Source organism: Lathamus discolor, chromosome 1 (assembly GCF_037157495.1).
Source record: "Lathamus discolor isolate bLatDis1 chromosome 1, bLatDis1.hap1, whole genome shotgun sequence".
Taxonomy (NCBI): domain Eukaryota; kingdom Metazoa; phylum Chordata; class Aves; order Psittaciformes; family Psittacidae; genus Lathamus; species Lathamus discolor.
Genome location: NC_088884.1, coordinates 85,277,333 through 85,293,683, shown reverse-complemented (window position 1 = coordinate 85,293,683; position 16,351 = coordinate 85,277,333). Strand labels below are relative to the sequence as shown.

General features: G+C 40.7%; 1 protein-coding gene across 21 annotated transcripts in view; it reads right to left on the bottom strand.

Moving 5' to 3' along the window:
• Positions 1–16,351, bottom strand: part of SOX5 (SRY-box transcription factor 5) — a 651,142-nt gene that overhangs the window by 16,970 nt on the left and 617,821 nt on the right. For all 21 annotated transcript variants that reach the window (XM_065683868.1, XM_065683903.1, XM_065683877.1 and 18 more), the window contains 2 exons: positions 1,174–1,282; positions 100–273 (listed from right to left, as the gene is read on the bottom strand). In XM_065683868.1, the coding sequence (XP_065539940.1) occupies positions 100–273; positions 1,174–1,282 (283 nt within the window). The remainder of the gene's footprint in view (positions 1–99; positions 274–1,173; positions 1,283–16,351) is intronic.

Below are 16,351 nucleotides of genomic sequence, written 5' to 3'. Positions count from 1 at the left end.
ATGTTTTAGACAGTAATTCTGCTATGTCAGGTGCTCAGCCCTATTAAGTCGAAATTTTTTTTTTAGTTTAGCTACAGAAAGAAGCTTTATCATTCTTACCTAGTATCTTGCTGATATTGGAGTTGTGCATGTCAGGGAAGGCTTGAAGGATCTTCCTCCGTTCATCTTTAGCCCACACCATGAATGCATTCATTGGGCGCTTGATATGGGGCTCATTGCTACCACGCCCTCTTGATTCCCGATAAATCCTAGACTCTGAAACTCCTGCACTTCCTACAAAGAAAGAGAAAAACATTCCCAGCTTGTGTTTCGTTATGCAGTTTCTTCTGCAGTCAGTAACCTATCTACAGTGCTGCACATTCAATGAGTCAGTGTTCACAACAGGTTAATGGTGTTTCTTCTTTCTACTTGAAGCATTAGGAAATACCATATATTGTATAGTCTAGTTTTTAGCAGTTCTGTTGATTCAGTATCACATAGTATAGTCTTGATAAAGTTTCAATTGGTTTTTTTTTCAACAAAAAGCTTTTATAAACCATCTTTCACTACTTAATAATGTAAACCCAACACTTACCAATGTAGATTTTCCTTTTACCTTCTTCCTTTCTTGCTTACAGAATTCTGGCCATATCATGTTACGTATCTTCTACCTTCTTTGTGATGGGAAGGGGGTGATATATGGCAAGACCAGGCATTTCTTCTTAAGCAATTCTCTAACTAACAAATGAACTTTACACATCTGCCTGTTTTTGTGCTGCTTACAACAACAGCAATAGCAGAGAAAGAAACGGATATTACACTATCTTTTTCAAACCAAGAAAGCTCCTACAGGTGCAGAGCGTGCAACACCTATGGATGATCAGGACTATAAATCATGAACTCACTCTGTGAACTCACTCATCCCACATCTATTTGCCTCCTCTATTCCTTTCACCATCAGAAATACATTCTTGGTCCAGTCTTGAGAACTGCAGCATACAGAAAAGAAGGCTAAAAATCATCTCCAGACTTTAAACACCACACAGTGAATCATTTTTTCCTGCCTTGTTTCATAGCCACTTATTGCTAACTGCTCTTACTCCTCACAGGCCCCCAAAGCACTTGGATTCTCCTCCACGTCCCATTGACAGGTTCACAAAGACCTAGAAATAAGGATAAGCCATTTGTACTGACCGTCAGAATCTCCACTCATGTTGAAATCCATCATTGCATGGCTAAACTTCCCGTCTTCACTCTGTTTTACTGCCAATTGCTGAGTCAGGGTCTCCAGTGTTGTTTTGTCCTATATGGACAAGATTATGGGATTTGGATTAGGAAAATAATTAAACATTGTAACTGAAAAGTTCGTAGGTAATTCAAAAGGTTGATAGGGAAGCTGATTAACAATGCACTCAGAAGAGTTTACTAAGCCAGGTATTTAAGAATACATATACTATTTTCTCTGGAAGAGATATGGTTGCAGATGCCACCAGGTCTTTTTTGAAATATGCTTACTAGCTAGTGATGAGCAAACTCCGTAACTGGTTTAGTTAAGAAGATAAAATTGGCTGCATATCTGAAGAATACTTCAACTCTTTATGTCCCTGTGACTATAAAACTGGACTGGAAGTTTAGATGATACATGCTCTTTTGCAGTGTATTTATTAGTTTACTCTACATCCAGCCTGAAATCAAATTGCAGACATGGGTGACTGTCCTTTTTCTTTTTAAAAAGAGAGCATTTTAGAAAACAGCCCATAAGGAAAAAAAAAATCAAACCCATACCTGTACTTCAAACTTATTCAAGCCTTGGGAAAGGGTCAGCCTGAATTAAGCATGATACTTGGGTAGCAGTTTGTGTTCCTGTCCAGACTGTTTTGCCCAAACCAACTAACACCCCATCCGTCATTCATCTACTCAGAACTATCTGTGAACCCTGGATTGCAACAGGCTAGTGTGTGCTGCCAATTAATCTGTCAGGCTGCAGCGGTGTCTAAAGACATTGCCAGAACAACATGCCAGGGCCATTAATTCCAATGTTCTCTTCAAAACACCTCGCTTCCCCCTGAATTGTTTGACTTTACAAATACAAAGGTGTTCCATTTTCCAACTGTTTTTGTTTTCCCAATGACTTTTACCCATAAACATTCTATCTTCCTGACAATCATATGTTTAAAAATAAATCTTTCAGGAAAGCAATACTAACATTTCAAAATGTTAGGCTCTGCGCCTTCTGCAAAGCTAAGAAAATGACATGATATGGCATGATAATAAAGTGGCTCCAGTTGAAACAATTCTTTTGAGCTTCTTCCTGAAAGAAAGACTGCTGTTTTGTTGGTCTATTCCACTCCTGATGACTGTAAAATATCAATAAACAAAAAAAAAAAAAACACACCACTTTCAGATTTCACATAGCAACTGGAGACTTTATTCTACGTAGCCTAATAATGTCACTGGGTTGTATCATAGAAGAAAACAGAAAAGAGAACAATGTGAATACAGAAATGCTTCCTGCAATGTGATGTGCCCGCATCTGCAATTCAAAGAACAGTTCAAATTTATGTAAGCCATTTCACAAAGATTTTCTTGAGAGAGTTAGCAACAAAGCTAACCTGCTCAACTTTGTATGCTCACACAGTTTAGGCAACATTAGGTTAACTTTCCTACTCCTCACATTCATTTCCACTGTGGATCCCTTTTGTGCTCCTGGTGCGCTGTCTGTAACCAGACACATCACCGCCAAAAGCATGCAGGATGAGTTATCCTGCTGATTTTTCAGGAGAAGTTGATGCAGCAGGGTCTGCCTATCACAAGCAAAAAGTTTTCTGCAACGTTACCAGGCACGGCAGCTCCAGAAAGCTTGGAGAAGCTTTGAATAAACACCTGAACTCTTCAGGCATTTAGCTTTACCAAAGTCTTAGATCTACCAGTTTTAACTCAGCTTTCATTTCCAAGGCAGCCTGTCAGCAGACAGAAAGTCAGAAATAAGTTCTTCTCGTGCTTCTTCAAAATGGATCTCAGATATATAGTGGAAATCAACAGTTTTTCCTCAGAAAAAGATCTATTTACTGTCATCTTCATAATGCTAAGAGTTCAAATTTTTTTATGCCAGAATCAGTTAAAAATGCTGCCACCAACCTAAAAGATAATAGAACATCTCCTCTTGTTGGCTATATATTATGGGGGAGGGGAGTTATTCTGTTGCTGACTTTTCTTGAATCATGTATAAACCTCTTAGAGAAACAGAGCTGAGAGCGCAAAGGGCACAGGCTTAACAGCTTTTTCTTTATGCCGTAAACGCAGCTCTTGAAGTTAGAGGCAGTTACATTCAGAACCACACTCTGCAGACATGATCTGATTGAGTCTTAAGGTCAGTGAATACTCCAGCATGCTGCCTGCAAGGTACACACCGGCTATGGCTCATTTATCAGAGTTTGACTTAACAAGCCTACAGATGCTCTGCCACTATCCATCTTGGGCAAAGTTTTGCATTTTGAGGTAAAGCCATGTTAGAAAAAGTGAGAATCTGTGAGGGAATGCCAGATGAGTACTGAGCTCCTGGGCCACCCTGACGCTTGGAGGTGGCTCTCCGGACAGCTGAAACATGGGTGAGTGGGGACACCACTCTTTCAACATAGCGACAATTTACGCCCTGCAACTTGAATGTAGAGAATGACAATGTAATTCAATCAGTAATGAGAAGGGGGCAGTTAGAAAGAACTTCTGCATGATGCTGCTTTTGAAACAAGATGTCAGAACTGCCAGCTGTACTTTTCTGTGTTAATGCTTAGAAATGTTTAATAAGTACTCAGGCAAGAGTAGGACTAAGGCCTGCTCATTCATAAGCTTCTCCAACAGTATTAGGAGAGCAGAAACAGATCCTGCAAAAGCCTGACTATACGTAACTAGTGCTCCTATTTCCTATCCTACGCTCTTCCCATTAAACACATGACAGTAATCCTGACCTACAGAAATGCTTTTACAATTACAACATATTCAAAAGGGGCTATACATTATTCCCATCTTGTTTTTCTTGAAAGCATTCATTTGATGACTTGCTGGTTTTGGTTTGATGGAAGCATATTTATTTTTCCTACAATCTTTCAGTTTATGGAGAAAATATGTATGGAAGCTCCAAAGAAATAAAGGAAAAAAATCCTTTCTTATCTGACACCAAACAAACTGTCAACCTGCTGGCACTGCTAGCCCAGCCTCCTCTTACAGAACCTATTTAAGAACTTCAGACAAGAGGTCCACAATTGTTTCAAATTTCTACAAAAATAGCACCTATTTATCATCATAATCTTAATTCAACAGTAAATTACTCATTCTCAAAACTGCTACCATTCTGATGTGTTGGATTAGCTGTGTTAACAGCAGCAAGCTGTGGCACCATTCAGTCATAACAGGTGGAGCACATGCTTGCTGGGTTCAGCAGCACAATCTAATAACACAGTTGTGATACAGAACTAGAATTCATAAGGCAGTAGCATATTTCTGCACATTATGTTGGACTATGCCTTAATCTTATTTTATCATTTTATCAAGCTCTACATCCAATTGCCTTGCCAGGACAAGAAAGAAATAAGGAAGAAAGTTCAGATGATCAAATTATATGTGCTTTCAGGTTTTTAAAGCTACGAGAAAAAGAACCAGAGTGATAAACCCTTAATTTAAAATTTGCCCCATATCCCAAAGTTATAAAATGCTATTCATCCTATGAGCAATCAACTAAGTGGCATCAACTGCAGACTAGGACCAATACTGCCAAGAACAGGTGAGGCTGGTCCAAACCTGGGGAAGTGGTGCAAAGAATTGGTTGTGAGACCTGCTAAAAATTAAACAGCACAAAGCAGTGAAAACAAACACAAGGAAGGAAAGCTTCCACTCTTGCAGTAGAAGAAACATAGGGACCTTGCTAAAGATGAAGTGATTATTTTTCTTCTAAATTTCTGAATTTTGGATGACACCCTAGAAGACTGAAAGACATTTCATAAACAACTTTTTCCTCTGCGAAGAACTTCAGCAGACTGAAAAAGTATCTTAATGGTAATTTCTACTAGACTGTAGGAGAGACTCTCCTTGGGCACTGAGAGCTCCACTGTCTGGATCATTTACAATTGTCATGGGCAATCAAGAGAAGATAATACTGTAGAGAGCAATCAATCCCACAACAGCCCAGTTGTTCAAAGTATAAACAAAGAGGTTTCATCAATAGCCACAATGTGATAAGAAGTTTCTAAAACTTTATTAATCAAAGAAAATATCTGCTGGAGAAGATAAATTTTTACCACAGCTCTTAGCAATGTTCTAATTATATTGAAAAGAACAATGAAAAACACATACACACATGGAATGTGTCATGTAGAGAAAATATATATAAAGAATGACTAAGCACTGCAAGTCAGACTCAAGTTTTGTGGTCAGCTGCAAAAGTTACTTGGCTTTCTGTCATGGATAGCTGTCACAGTTTAACAAAACATTGATCTAAAAATGACAAGAACTTGGTTGCAGTCTCTTTCATAGAAGAAGCATAAAACAAGAAGAGTCAAAACATACGTAGAACAGCCTGATAATATTTGCCAGAACTCCTCCCACTGCTATACAAATGTGAAGCAAAATCTTGGAAGGTTTGAGAAATAAAGACATTCTGATATATTTGCCTACCCCCCTCTGACTTCACTTCCTGTCTTGTGTTGGATCATGGTACCAACACACAGTGTGTACCTGAGACCATGCACATGCTTCCACTCCTGAAGGACTCCACAGTTCTTCCAGAACACTGTGAATGCTGGGTATATGGCAACGGATCCCTCCTCCCCCTCTTTGAGACATCCTTTTGGCTGGGGCCATTTGGCAAACACCAACAGTACTCTGAACTCCGTTAGAATTGTATTTTGGCAAGAGCTGTTTTTCCGATTGCATAATTCAAGGTTAGCAGTTTTACTGATGCAGTTCACTCTTCACTTTTCTACTCCCCTATCCCTACCCCCATTTCGTCCACTATGAGTATTTTTCCTCTCAGTTTGATGCCTGCAGAGATACAGCCAGTATAGAACACCAGAGGAGGAGTGTTCAGGCATATCTCTTTGTACTCCTGCTTTTCTTATTCCACGTGAACTGAAAGGCCAGGTGAAAATAATGCTTTTGTAGAGGAGCTGGAAAGAATCAAACATGGTTACCTATGGACTATGGACTGCAATGAGAAACTCACTCATCAGTTCTAGCACCTAAGAATTACCAATATACTGATGGACAGAGTGCCTGCTACCTTTGTTCCCTTCAGTGTCAGTATGTAAAAAGAAACAGATGGCTGCCTGTTATTGTACTTTTTAATGTTCCATTTTCCCCCTCCCTCTCCAAATGCAGTTTGTCCAGCTATCTATCATCCAGCTCTGCAGGAAAAATTCCCACATCTAAACTCTAAAGGTGGCATTTTCAAATAGATTGAGTTTTGATAAGCTAGTTCTTATCTCTGATTGTTGAGAAGGCCCTCAGATGTGACAGCATCTAATGCAGTTCTTGGTGATGAGGCAGAAGTCTTCTGTCAGCAAGCTCCAGCAAATATCAACCATTCCAACACATACCTTGGTCAATATGCACCAAATCTTAAAGCACTAGGCAAATTAGCTGCTAGATTATGATCCCACAATGAAAGTTCACTTCTGTTTATTACAGAAAAACATCTTTAATAATCAGACACAATGGTGGTGCCAGGTGCCATCCATTTAACATTATATTTTCTGCTCTCCAAAAAATGAAGTCTTATTCTACATCTGACACGGGTGAAGACTTTGTAAAAGTAATCTTTCTGTGCAATTCCTCTGCCTCTTGCAATAATAAACATCAGAAAGCTTGTGTTACAAAATCTTAATCCGCAGTCTTTCAAAATGTGGAAAACATGAGGCAGGTAGGCATTATGGATGACAGAGAGCTGGAAGAACTTAGAGAAACCACTGGCAGTTGTGAGAGGTGTGCCCAGAGGTTTGCACATGATGAATTATTTGCGGTCCAGGCTCTACTCCTGCATATTAATGGAATGGTACTTCAAAACAGGTACTGTGCATACTGTCTATGTAACCATGTTATAGTCCAGATCCTGTTACAACTATAACCAGTGTAAGAGAATTCCCAGCTCTCTTCAGAGAGATCTTCTATTTAGACTTAGGTTTTCCTGTGTAACAGATCACATTGCCCAAGTGTTTTGCACTCATCAGTGAATTTAAACCACAAAATTTCACAAAGAAAGGCAGTATTGTTAACTGTTTACCAGAGTCACATATGATGCGACTTGCCAAAGGTTCCTTAGTAAGGCTGGTAGTTTTAGGAAATGAAACTAGCACTCCTGAATCTTACCTAAATATAATAACCTCAATCTTGTAATTTCTTTGAGAGTGTGAGATTGTGGCTCTTGCTGATGGCATGTTACAAGAAAAAAACAAAATAAAATAAAAAGAAAAAGCAGTTAGAGATTCGCCATTACAATGGATCTTGCTTAAGTAATGCTTGCAGGGCTTGAAAACTCATAAAAAGCCCATGCATAAAATGATAAAATAGAGTGAGACTTTCAAATGCTGATTCAATAATTGTTAAACCCCTCTGGCTGCACAATTTTATAGTCTTCTACTGTACTAATGAAAAGGGAAAAAACAACAAAGAAGGGGTTTAGCCTTCCAATTATATAAACTCTGTGGACCACCAAAGAAGATGAAAGATTATTTATAATGTAACAGCAATTTATCACTTTGTAGAGTTTTTTTGTTGTTGTTGCATCAAAGTTGAGTATGAAGAAACAATGCATTCACCACCCCCTCAGCTCTTTCAGTCTTGCTTATCTGAGATGTCTCTTTTCCATGGAATAATCCACCCACAGAACCTAAAAGCAATGTTAGAAGCAGAAAAAAATGAAAGAACATTCTTTATTTGTGCTTTTTCCTGATTTTCTGGTGCTTTTTTTCAGAATTATTATATTCAGTCTTAATTGGGGCTACATCACCCGGTAAAAGGAACCGTATCTTCTGGATTACAGTATATACTGAAATCCAGATTGGTTTAATACTGCCTAGAAATCATTGCATTTGATTTGCAATCTATATGAAGTGCTATATAGAGTCAGCAAAGAGGTGCCTTGTGAGGTGTTACAGGATAAAATCAGATGGATCGAGTAAGACCAGACATTTAACTATTTTCCTCTTCACAACAGGCATCCAGTCACAGGGGGAATTTGCTGAAATTTGTATAGTCATTTTCTTTACTGTACATTATGGACATAGGTCTTTGATTTCTAAGGGTTCTCAAGTCGGTATCTTTCAAAGCACTGAAGGCAAGACAGAGTCCACTGAAATAAATAACTCAGTAACTTGGCAGGACTTAGGTCCCTAGGTTGTTGGGGTTTTTTTAAATTCTTTATTTGAGTAACAATGACTCCTTCAGTAAAACATATTGTTTTACTTGGAAACAAACTGATGGGAAGTAGCAACTCTAGAGGAAAAGAGGACACTTGAGGTCCTCTCTTGTTAGGAGCTCTGAGAAATAGTGCAAGTCAGGATTTTGAAATTAAAATGTAGGTAGGACTAGCCCAGCCCATTACTTTAAAGAAGAAGTGACAAGGAAATAAAAAGCAAAGCAGAATGATGAGACACTGCTTCCTTTCTAAAGTTTTTACAGTGTGGGCATAGGTATTGACCTAAACCAGATCCAGCTGTAATCCCATGATTGCAATAGGCTAAGAGTTATATGACACAGTTCTTCTTCCACAGGACTTCTTTCTGGGCTGATATAGCCTGTATCTTTGCATTAATTGTTCAGTCACTGCATCTTAGTTTCCCCAACTAAGCAGAAGGGAGATTGTGACATTTTTCTACCATTGTGAAGTTCTGAGATCTCTGGTTGAAAACTGACACATTAATGAAGGATTTCACAGTGAGAAAGAGCTGCTACAGCGGATCGGTGAGGAAAGGAAGGGTTAAGTGCGGAAGAGGGGTGGCACACCAAAAATGAAACATGAAAATCACACACCAGAGGACTGTGCTGCCATTCAGCGAGACCTGGACAGGCTGGAGAGTTGGGCGGGGAGAAACTTGATGAAATTTAACAAGGGCAAGTGTAGAGTCTTGCATCTGGGGAAGAACAACCCCATGTACCAGTACAGGTTGGGGGTTGACCTGCTGGAAAGTAGCGAAGGGGAAAGGGACCTGGGGGTCCTGGTGGATAGGAGGATGACCATGAGCCAGCAATGTGCTCTTGTGGCCAAGAAGGCAAATGGCATCTTAGGGTGCATTAGAAAGGGAGTGGTTAGTAGGTCAAGAGAGGTTCTCCTCCCCCTCTACTCAGCCTTGGTGAGGCCGCATCTGGAATATTGCGTCCAGTTCTGGGCCCCTCTGTTCAAGAAGGACAGGGAATTGCTTGAAGGAGTCCAGCGCAGAGCCACAAAGATGATTAAGGGAGTGGAACATCTCCCTTATGAGGAGAGGCTGAGGGAGCTGGGTCTCTTTAGCTTGCAAAAGAGGAGACTGAGGGGTGACCTCATCAATGTTTACAAATATGTAAAGGGTAGGTGTCAGGATGATGGAGCTAGGCTTTTTTCAGTGATATCCAGTGATAGGACAAGGGGCAATGGGTGTAAACTGGAACATAGGAAGTTCCACGTTAACATCAGGAAGAACTTCTTTACTGTAAGAGTGACAGAGCACTGGAACAGGTTGCCCAGGGGGGTTGTGGAGTCTCCTACACTGGAGATATTCAAGGCCCGCCTGGACAAGTTCCTGTGTGATGTACTGTAGGTTACCCTGCTCTTGCAGGGGGGTTGGACTAGATGATCTTTTGAGGTCCCTTCCAACCCTTGGGATTCTGTGATTCTGTGAAAAAGGGTCTACACATACGTATAGAAAAGCAAGAACAGAGTCTTTGTTTTCCTGTTTATTAAACAACAGGTGACTCAACTGCACAGGAGCAGTACAGATACACAGACTATCCTCTTTCATTTTTCTCTAGAAGGTGTTCAAATTATGAATGCTGTCGCACTTTTGCTAACATCTCTTCCAGCCCTAATGAAGAAGTTGATGTTCTATCTAGGCTATCATCTACTAAGAAACAAACTATTACATTTTCCCAGTCATGAAGTAAGGCTTAGCTTTCCTACTCCCCATCATCACCATCAACACAAAGGTAAAGTTTAGCACCCTCAGAACACACTAGAGGCTGTTTGTCACTCAGAAATCAACACCTGCATAATAGGATAGGCAGAAAAAGACTGGCTGATCCCCCAGGAGACAAATTGGACACAATTCACAGAAGAATCAGGCTCAGACTGTATAACTGAAGAGAGGTATTGCACTGATGCTGGTGTCCATGAATGCGCTGCAAGCCCTGCCTATTGGAGGCTTGTGATTATGTAAAAATAATAAAAGAAATCTCAGGAAGTAATTACCCACCGTGGCTGTAGGGCACAGCTTAGAACTTCAACACGAAGAGTCAAAAAGCCATAACAAAAACTGCAATTCAACTTTCAGGAGGAAGCTGATCCATCTTTATTGGGCTTAATAAAATTTCTGCTAAGGTATAAACTGCTGCAGTCCTCCGTAATCCGCACTAGCCTGTGAATGTTTCCAATCTCTGCCCTTTGGATTGAATGAAGACTTAAATTCCCATTCAGACTTTCAGCAGCTGCAGGGATCCAGGGTTCTTCCCTGCCTGTTGTTCAACTTGACTTCAATGGGAGTTTCATGCACACATCTGTGGGCAGAATTTGTTCCTCCCTCTGTATATTTCACTTCTATTAACTAACCCTGACCATGCATCCCTGCCATAATGATGCACTAAAACCTCATACAAATATACACAATTTTTCTTTGAAAAATGTATTTGAGCATTTAATAGATAATGGCCAATCAGTGGGAGGCAAAGAGGGCATTTTAAAATGGCAAACTAAAATCCTTGGAAGAATAGAAAAATACCCTCATTGCAGAATCTCTCCCTCCCATGCGTAGGCACTTGCTAACTGAGAGTAGTGGCATTGTGACAAAAGTAGCAAAACCAAAGGCAGACTTTACTAGCAGAAAAGGGGGAGGGGAAGTCTTCCACTGGCCATCTGTGAAAACGAGGCATGTGGCCATTAAATGCAGAGGCTGTAAATATAAATATACAGAAGCTCCACAAAGAAATGGTAAAAAAAAAAAAAAAAAAAAAAAGGGGGGGGGGGGGGCGGGAGGGGAGGGAACAGAGATGAAAAAGGAATAAACTTTCAGCTGAAGCAAATCAAAATGTTTAATGCTTTGTTACCAGTGCTGGGCAAAACCAATTCTGGTCTTTTCAGTGTGCAAACTTGACATGTGTGGTTAATTAAATTTGAGGAAAGTTTCAGGAGAAATGACAATGGATAGAATAGCCCTGTCGAATAGAGGACTCCCTGGATATGAATGATCCTGTTGAGTGTGCTGATTGGACTTACTGAAAGGCTGCCATACAGGGTGATGGGTGGGTGATGACATAATGCCTGCTCACCTTCTTGTCATGCTTTTTGAAAACTGCCTGCTCTGTGTTGATAGCATTAACAAAGAGGACTGCAACCCTCATACCAGAACTCCTGCTGGCAAAGAACCTCAGAAAGACAAAATTAGGAAGAGGGTAAGAAAAAGGGTACTAAGAAGTTGTTATACAATTGCTAGGATGTAAACTTTCGTGTTGTGGGACTGTTACAGTCCATTGTCTGCAAGATATTCCCTGGTCCTCAACACTGTATAATAATTATTCCAAAAGTATCTCTGCTCACACTGTTCAGATAGAACAAAAAATATTATGCTGATCATCTTCCTTTGTGCTTTACAGGCTGGTGAGGAATAGAGGGGGCTACAAATTACAGGACGTATCTATCAGTGGTCTGATAAACTTGCAGGGATAAATGTGAGTATATGTAATGTCTGCGTAAGGCAGCCTCTGCTAGTCACTGAAAATGCTAAACTATTTTTCTATTAAAATACCACGGAGATTATGAAAATGGGCAGGTTTCAACTCTTACAAACTGATTTCATTTATGATGTTAGACTTATTTCCAGTGGGCTTCTCCTGCTTGGACAGCCTGGCTTGCTCCAGGTCCTGTTCTTCCCAGTTTCAATCATTACAAGTTACTGACCCTAGTCTGACCCAGGAACTATCACTATCTGCAGGCAGCACAGGATCAGAATTTGTTTTACCACCCCTTCTCTTGCCCTTCTCTCCTCGTTTTTGTTTGGGTTTTTTTCCTTGATTTTCTGGTTCAAATCTAACCATTAGGGGAAGAAAAAAAAAAAAGTTATTGAAGTAAAATTCTCTACTGCAAGATAAATTTAAATCCCATGTGTTAAACCAGCTACTCCTTATGCCTTTAGTGAAGTGAGCTCCAGTGTTTTATTTCTTAAAGGCAGCAGGATCTGCAGGTTTGAGATTCTTAATATCCCCCTCCTCCCCAAGGGGAGAGCAGGGACAGAATTCATTTCAGCTCAGCAGATCACAGCAGTTTCTTAAGGGTTAACTCCGCTATTCCCCATCCATCAGGCAGCCAGCAAGGCATCAGGAAGGAATGATGGATGTAAAATTATTACAGGGCTGCCACCCGATATACTTACTGCCATTTGTAACTAACGCTGGAACTGACACACTTTTTTCATTATTAAACATTCACATTAAGTCAACATTGGTCACTGTCATTTCACGTTTGGCACTCTCTTAAGGGGAAGAGGGGGAGGTGGGAGGATGCTGGGAGGAGGGGTGGGTGGGAATGGGAGGAAAGACATCCTGAACCCGGTGTTCCATAAGCATGAGTAATAAATAGGCTCCTGCTTACAATACTGGCATAAATATTGTTACAAATAGCTCTTTAGTTACAGCCCAGCAGACAAGTACATGACAGAGCCTTTTAAAAGGACACACTCCAAGCAGTAACAGGGAGAACTTGTATCACAGGTTAAGAAACACTCAGCACAGGAAGTACACCTATTGGGATGCGCTCATCTTAAGCGTGCTACGAGGAAGACTGTGTCTGTCCGCACCTGAAATGCTTGTGTGGCTGTGGATACTTACACAGGTGTCCCAGCCACCAGCATCTTTAGCAGGTGCCAGCATCTGGAAACCAGTATCTGTGACTGCACCAGCGTGCACAGACACATGCCCAAATACCTGCTTGCATTCCTCCTTTTTTACAGACACCAGGGTACATGCAGGAATGCTTGAGAGTCTGCCTATAGTCAGAAAATTACTGGCTAGCTCGGTGCGTGTTTGTGCTGTGTATCTCTGAAAGAGTGCTCTGTAGGCTGGTATGCATGCACACACATGCTGGCTCTTTGTGTTTGTGTACATCTCCTTTGCAGAGGAACAGGCAGTTTTGGGGCAGAACAACTAGAGCAGAGTCCACTTGCTGATGTTGCCCACTGTGGCATTTGCACTAGGTGACAATCTGCGCTCTAAGCTACATGTATAAAAGGGAACATTGTTTATGCATAGTACCTATCAAGCTATAATTAACTGTAGATGACAATTACAAATAAAACTATGCTCCCGGGTTTCCAAGAAACCAGAAAAACATACACACACTTTTCATTTATACACGGAAATGTTTCCAAGAAAAGTAATGTAAAAATATGTTTTATTGCATTTGCAATTAAAATAGGTTTTAGTAAAATCCATGTTCATCATGATGCTCATAGTTTTTACTGCAACCCTCTGAAAATCAAATCAGTCAAGATAGTCCAAGTTGGATGCCCATAAACTGACTCACCCAAATCATCCTAACCATTTTCTAAAAACCTCTTCTCATTTATGACTCATTTTATACAGTTTCTCTCCAATTCCACAAAATTCCTGTCTGACTACTGCCTTACAGCTGGCAGGTCTGGCTGTCCTCAGGGATCAACCCATCTGGGAACACAAGCCAGATAACAGGTCACGCACATGCGTGGAGGAAAGCTCCAAGAGCTTTAACAGAGACTCACAAAGGTGATTTCCAGCCCTGAGCCTGCCCAGCTACCTCTGGCAGATAAATCCCTACCAGGGGTCTAACACATGTGTTCAGAACTGCACAGATGCTACTCCTTTACTGGTAGGCTGCAGCAGAAATTAATGAAGAAAAAACTCAGCAGGTCTCAGAGAGTTGTAGGTCTCCGTAACTATGCTAGCCACTGCAGGAAAGAGAGGAAAATTTGGGATAGCTCCAGTCAAGTGCTTGCTGCCTACACAGACTGAGATCACTCTACAGGAAGGAGAGCCTTTCTTCCATACATAATTATGGTCAAACTGTACATTTCTAAGCATGGATATGCCCATGGACACATAGCTACATTAGGCTAACCCTCTTTTAATTCCTTCCTCTACCTCAAAATCTCCCTATCAGGAAGCAACCAGGGAGCAAAGGAAATATTCCAAATTTCAGGGAGCTGCCTCTAAGTCCCCTGATAGGACCCTGAGCTTCTGAAAGGAAACCCTCAGTGGTAACACTGCAGCAGTCTGTTTCAGAAAACCCACCTTCCCAACTATCTCTTTTTCTTTCTACTGAAAATAGGGAAAAAAATGAATAAAATTTAACTAAAAAATGCAACATTTGTCTTCCTAACAAACCTTGCTCTTAATAAGAGAGAAAACTTTAAAGTCCTAGATCGAATGGACACAAGCTTCACAGCTGGATAGTTGGTGGATGGCCTGGAGCATATATGGGGAAGGAGAACAAGCATCTGAACTTTACAGCCTATGCCTTGTCCTCTGTTGGGTCAAAGGCAAGAGACAGCTCAAGAGACCCTACAAGTTAAAATGTGTAAGCTCTTAACTAGTGCTTAGTGGCTTAACTGGTCACCCTAGCAACCCAAATGCTATTATAGTCTAGGAGAACACAGATTCGGTTCTGTCCTTTCCTGTCTCCCATTTAAAAATAAAATAAAATAATGGATAAATAAATGAAAATTGGTGTGCCCTGATAAAGTTTTGGCATTTATTGTATCAAAAGCCCCAAACCCTACAACTGCTTACGAAAAATTTCACATTAAGTAAACGATTTTTTCTTCCTGCTACCTTGTGAAAGAACTCCTGTCTGCCCCCCATGAGTCCACCAGGCGTCATGAATTAGAGAGGAAAATAAACTTCAACTAGGGTTGAGGGTGAGAAGTGAAAACAGAAGGGGTAAGGAGAATCCCAACAATAGGAAAGTAACAGAATAAAGTGAACGCAGATGGTTCCACTCCTGTTACTTAATCAAAAGGCTGTGCAGAGTCACTAGAGCCAGCATAAAGTCATGTGTTAGAACAACAGCTGATCTGTATTAAAGAAGATTAACTCGCAATGCCATGGTGGAGGGCCTGGGATTATTTTATGTGCTTCCATTGCTGAACAAGCCGTCAGCACAATTACTGCCCTCCGATGTGAATGACTGATCTGTAACCACAGCTAAACAGCATGCTGCTTAGGGGCCTGGGTGCTTCATGAAGATGAATTTCCATACCATCAAAGTGCTTTTAACGGGCTTCCTGATCCAACCACAAGGCCTGCTTTGCAAGTATATAGAACTCAGGATGAAGGCTTCCTGTCCAAAAGGATTTGGTCGGTTGTCACTTGACAATTCCCAGCCAGCACAAGGAAGGAGAGGGGGGAGATAGGTAGAGTTGTCTCTGCTTTGGAGGATTAAAAAAAAAGGGGGGGGGGGGAAAGAAAAAAAAAAAAAGGGTACAGATGCTTTCTGAATGCAACCAACTGCTGTATCCACAGCTGAATTCAATGCGCTTAACAAATAACGGCAATTTAGCTATGCTTGCGAGGAATAGCTTGAGTCACTTTGCATTAGCATCTGGCTGAGTGTTAAAGTCATTTCTACATGGGGAGCAGAGAAAAGAAATTTCTGCTCCGAGCATCCTTTCAAGAATGCTTAAATATTTGAATATAAATTCCTTTGTGCTTGTGATCACTTCTTCTTATATCTGACACTCTGCTCTTCCCTTTTTCCTTCTGGTATTCTTCTATGTGAAATGTCATAAACATGCTTCATCCCTCTCTTTATTTCTCTCTCCCCATACCAGTGCTCTTACTCTTCTTAGAGAGATTGTATGTACTGCCAGATACCTCTTACACTGACCTCTTTTTTCCTTCCCCTTCCTCTTAAGAAAGTGCATGAAATTTGAGTAATTTCTATGTCACTTGCACCTAGGATACCCTGATGAAAAAAGTACAGTAGTGAGAGACTCACACGTACATTTAACATTCATCATCCCGACTGCTGGCTTCTCACAGCTTATTGATCAAACTCCATCTATAAATGGGGAAAATGGAAAGCTATCCAAATTAGCAATCTGCTCATTCTGGACAGTATTGTTTGACTCACAAGCTTCCTAGGATGACTGACTTTCAAGTTTCTACTAAA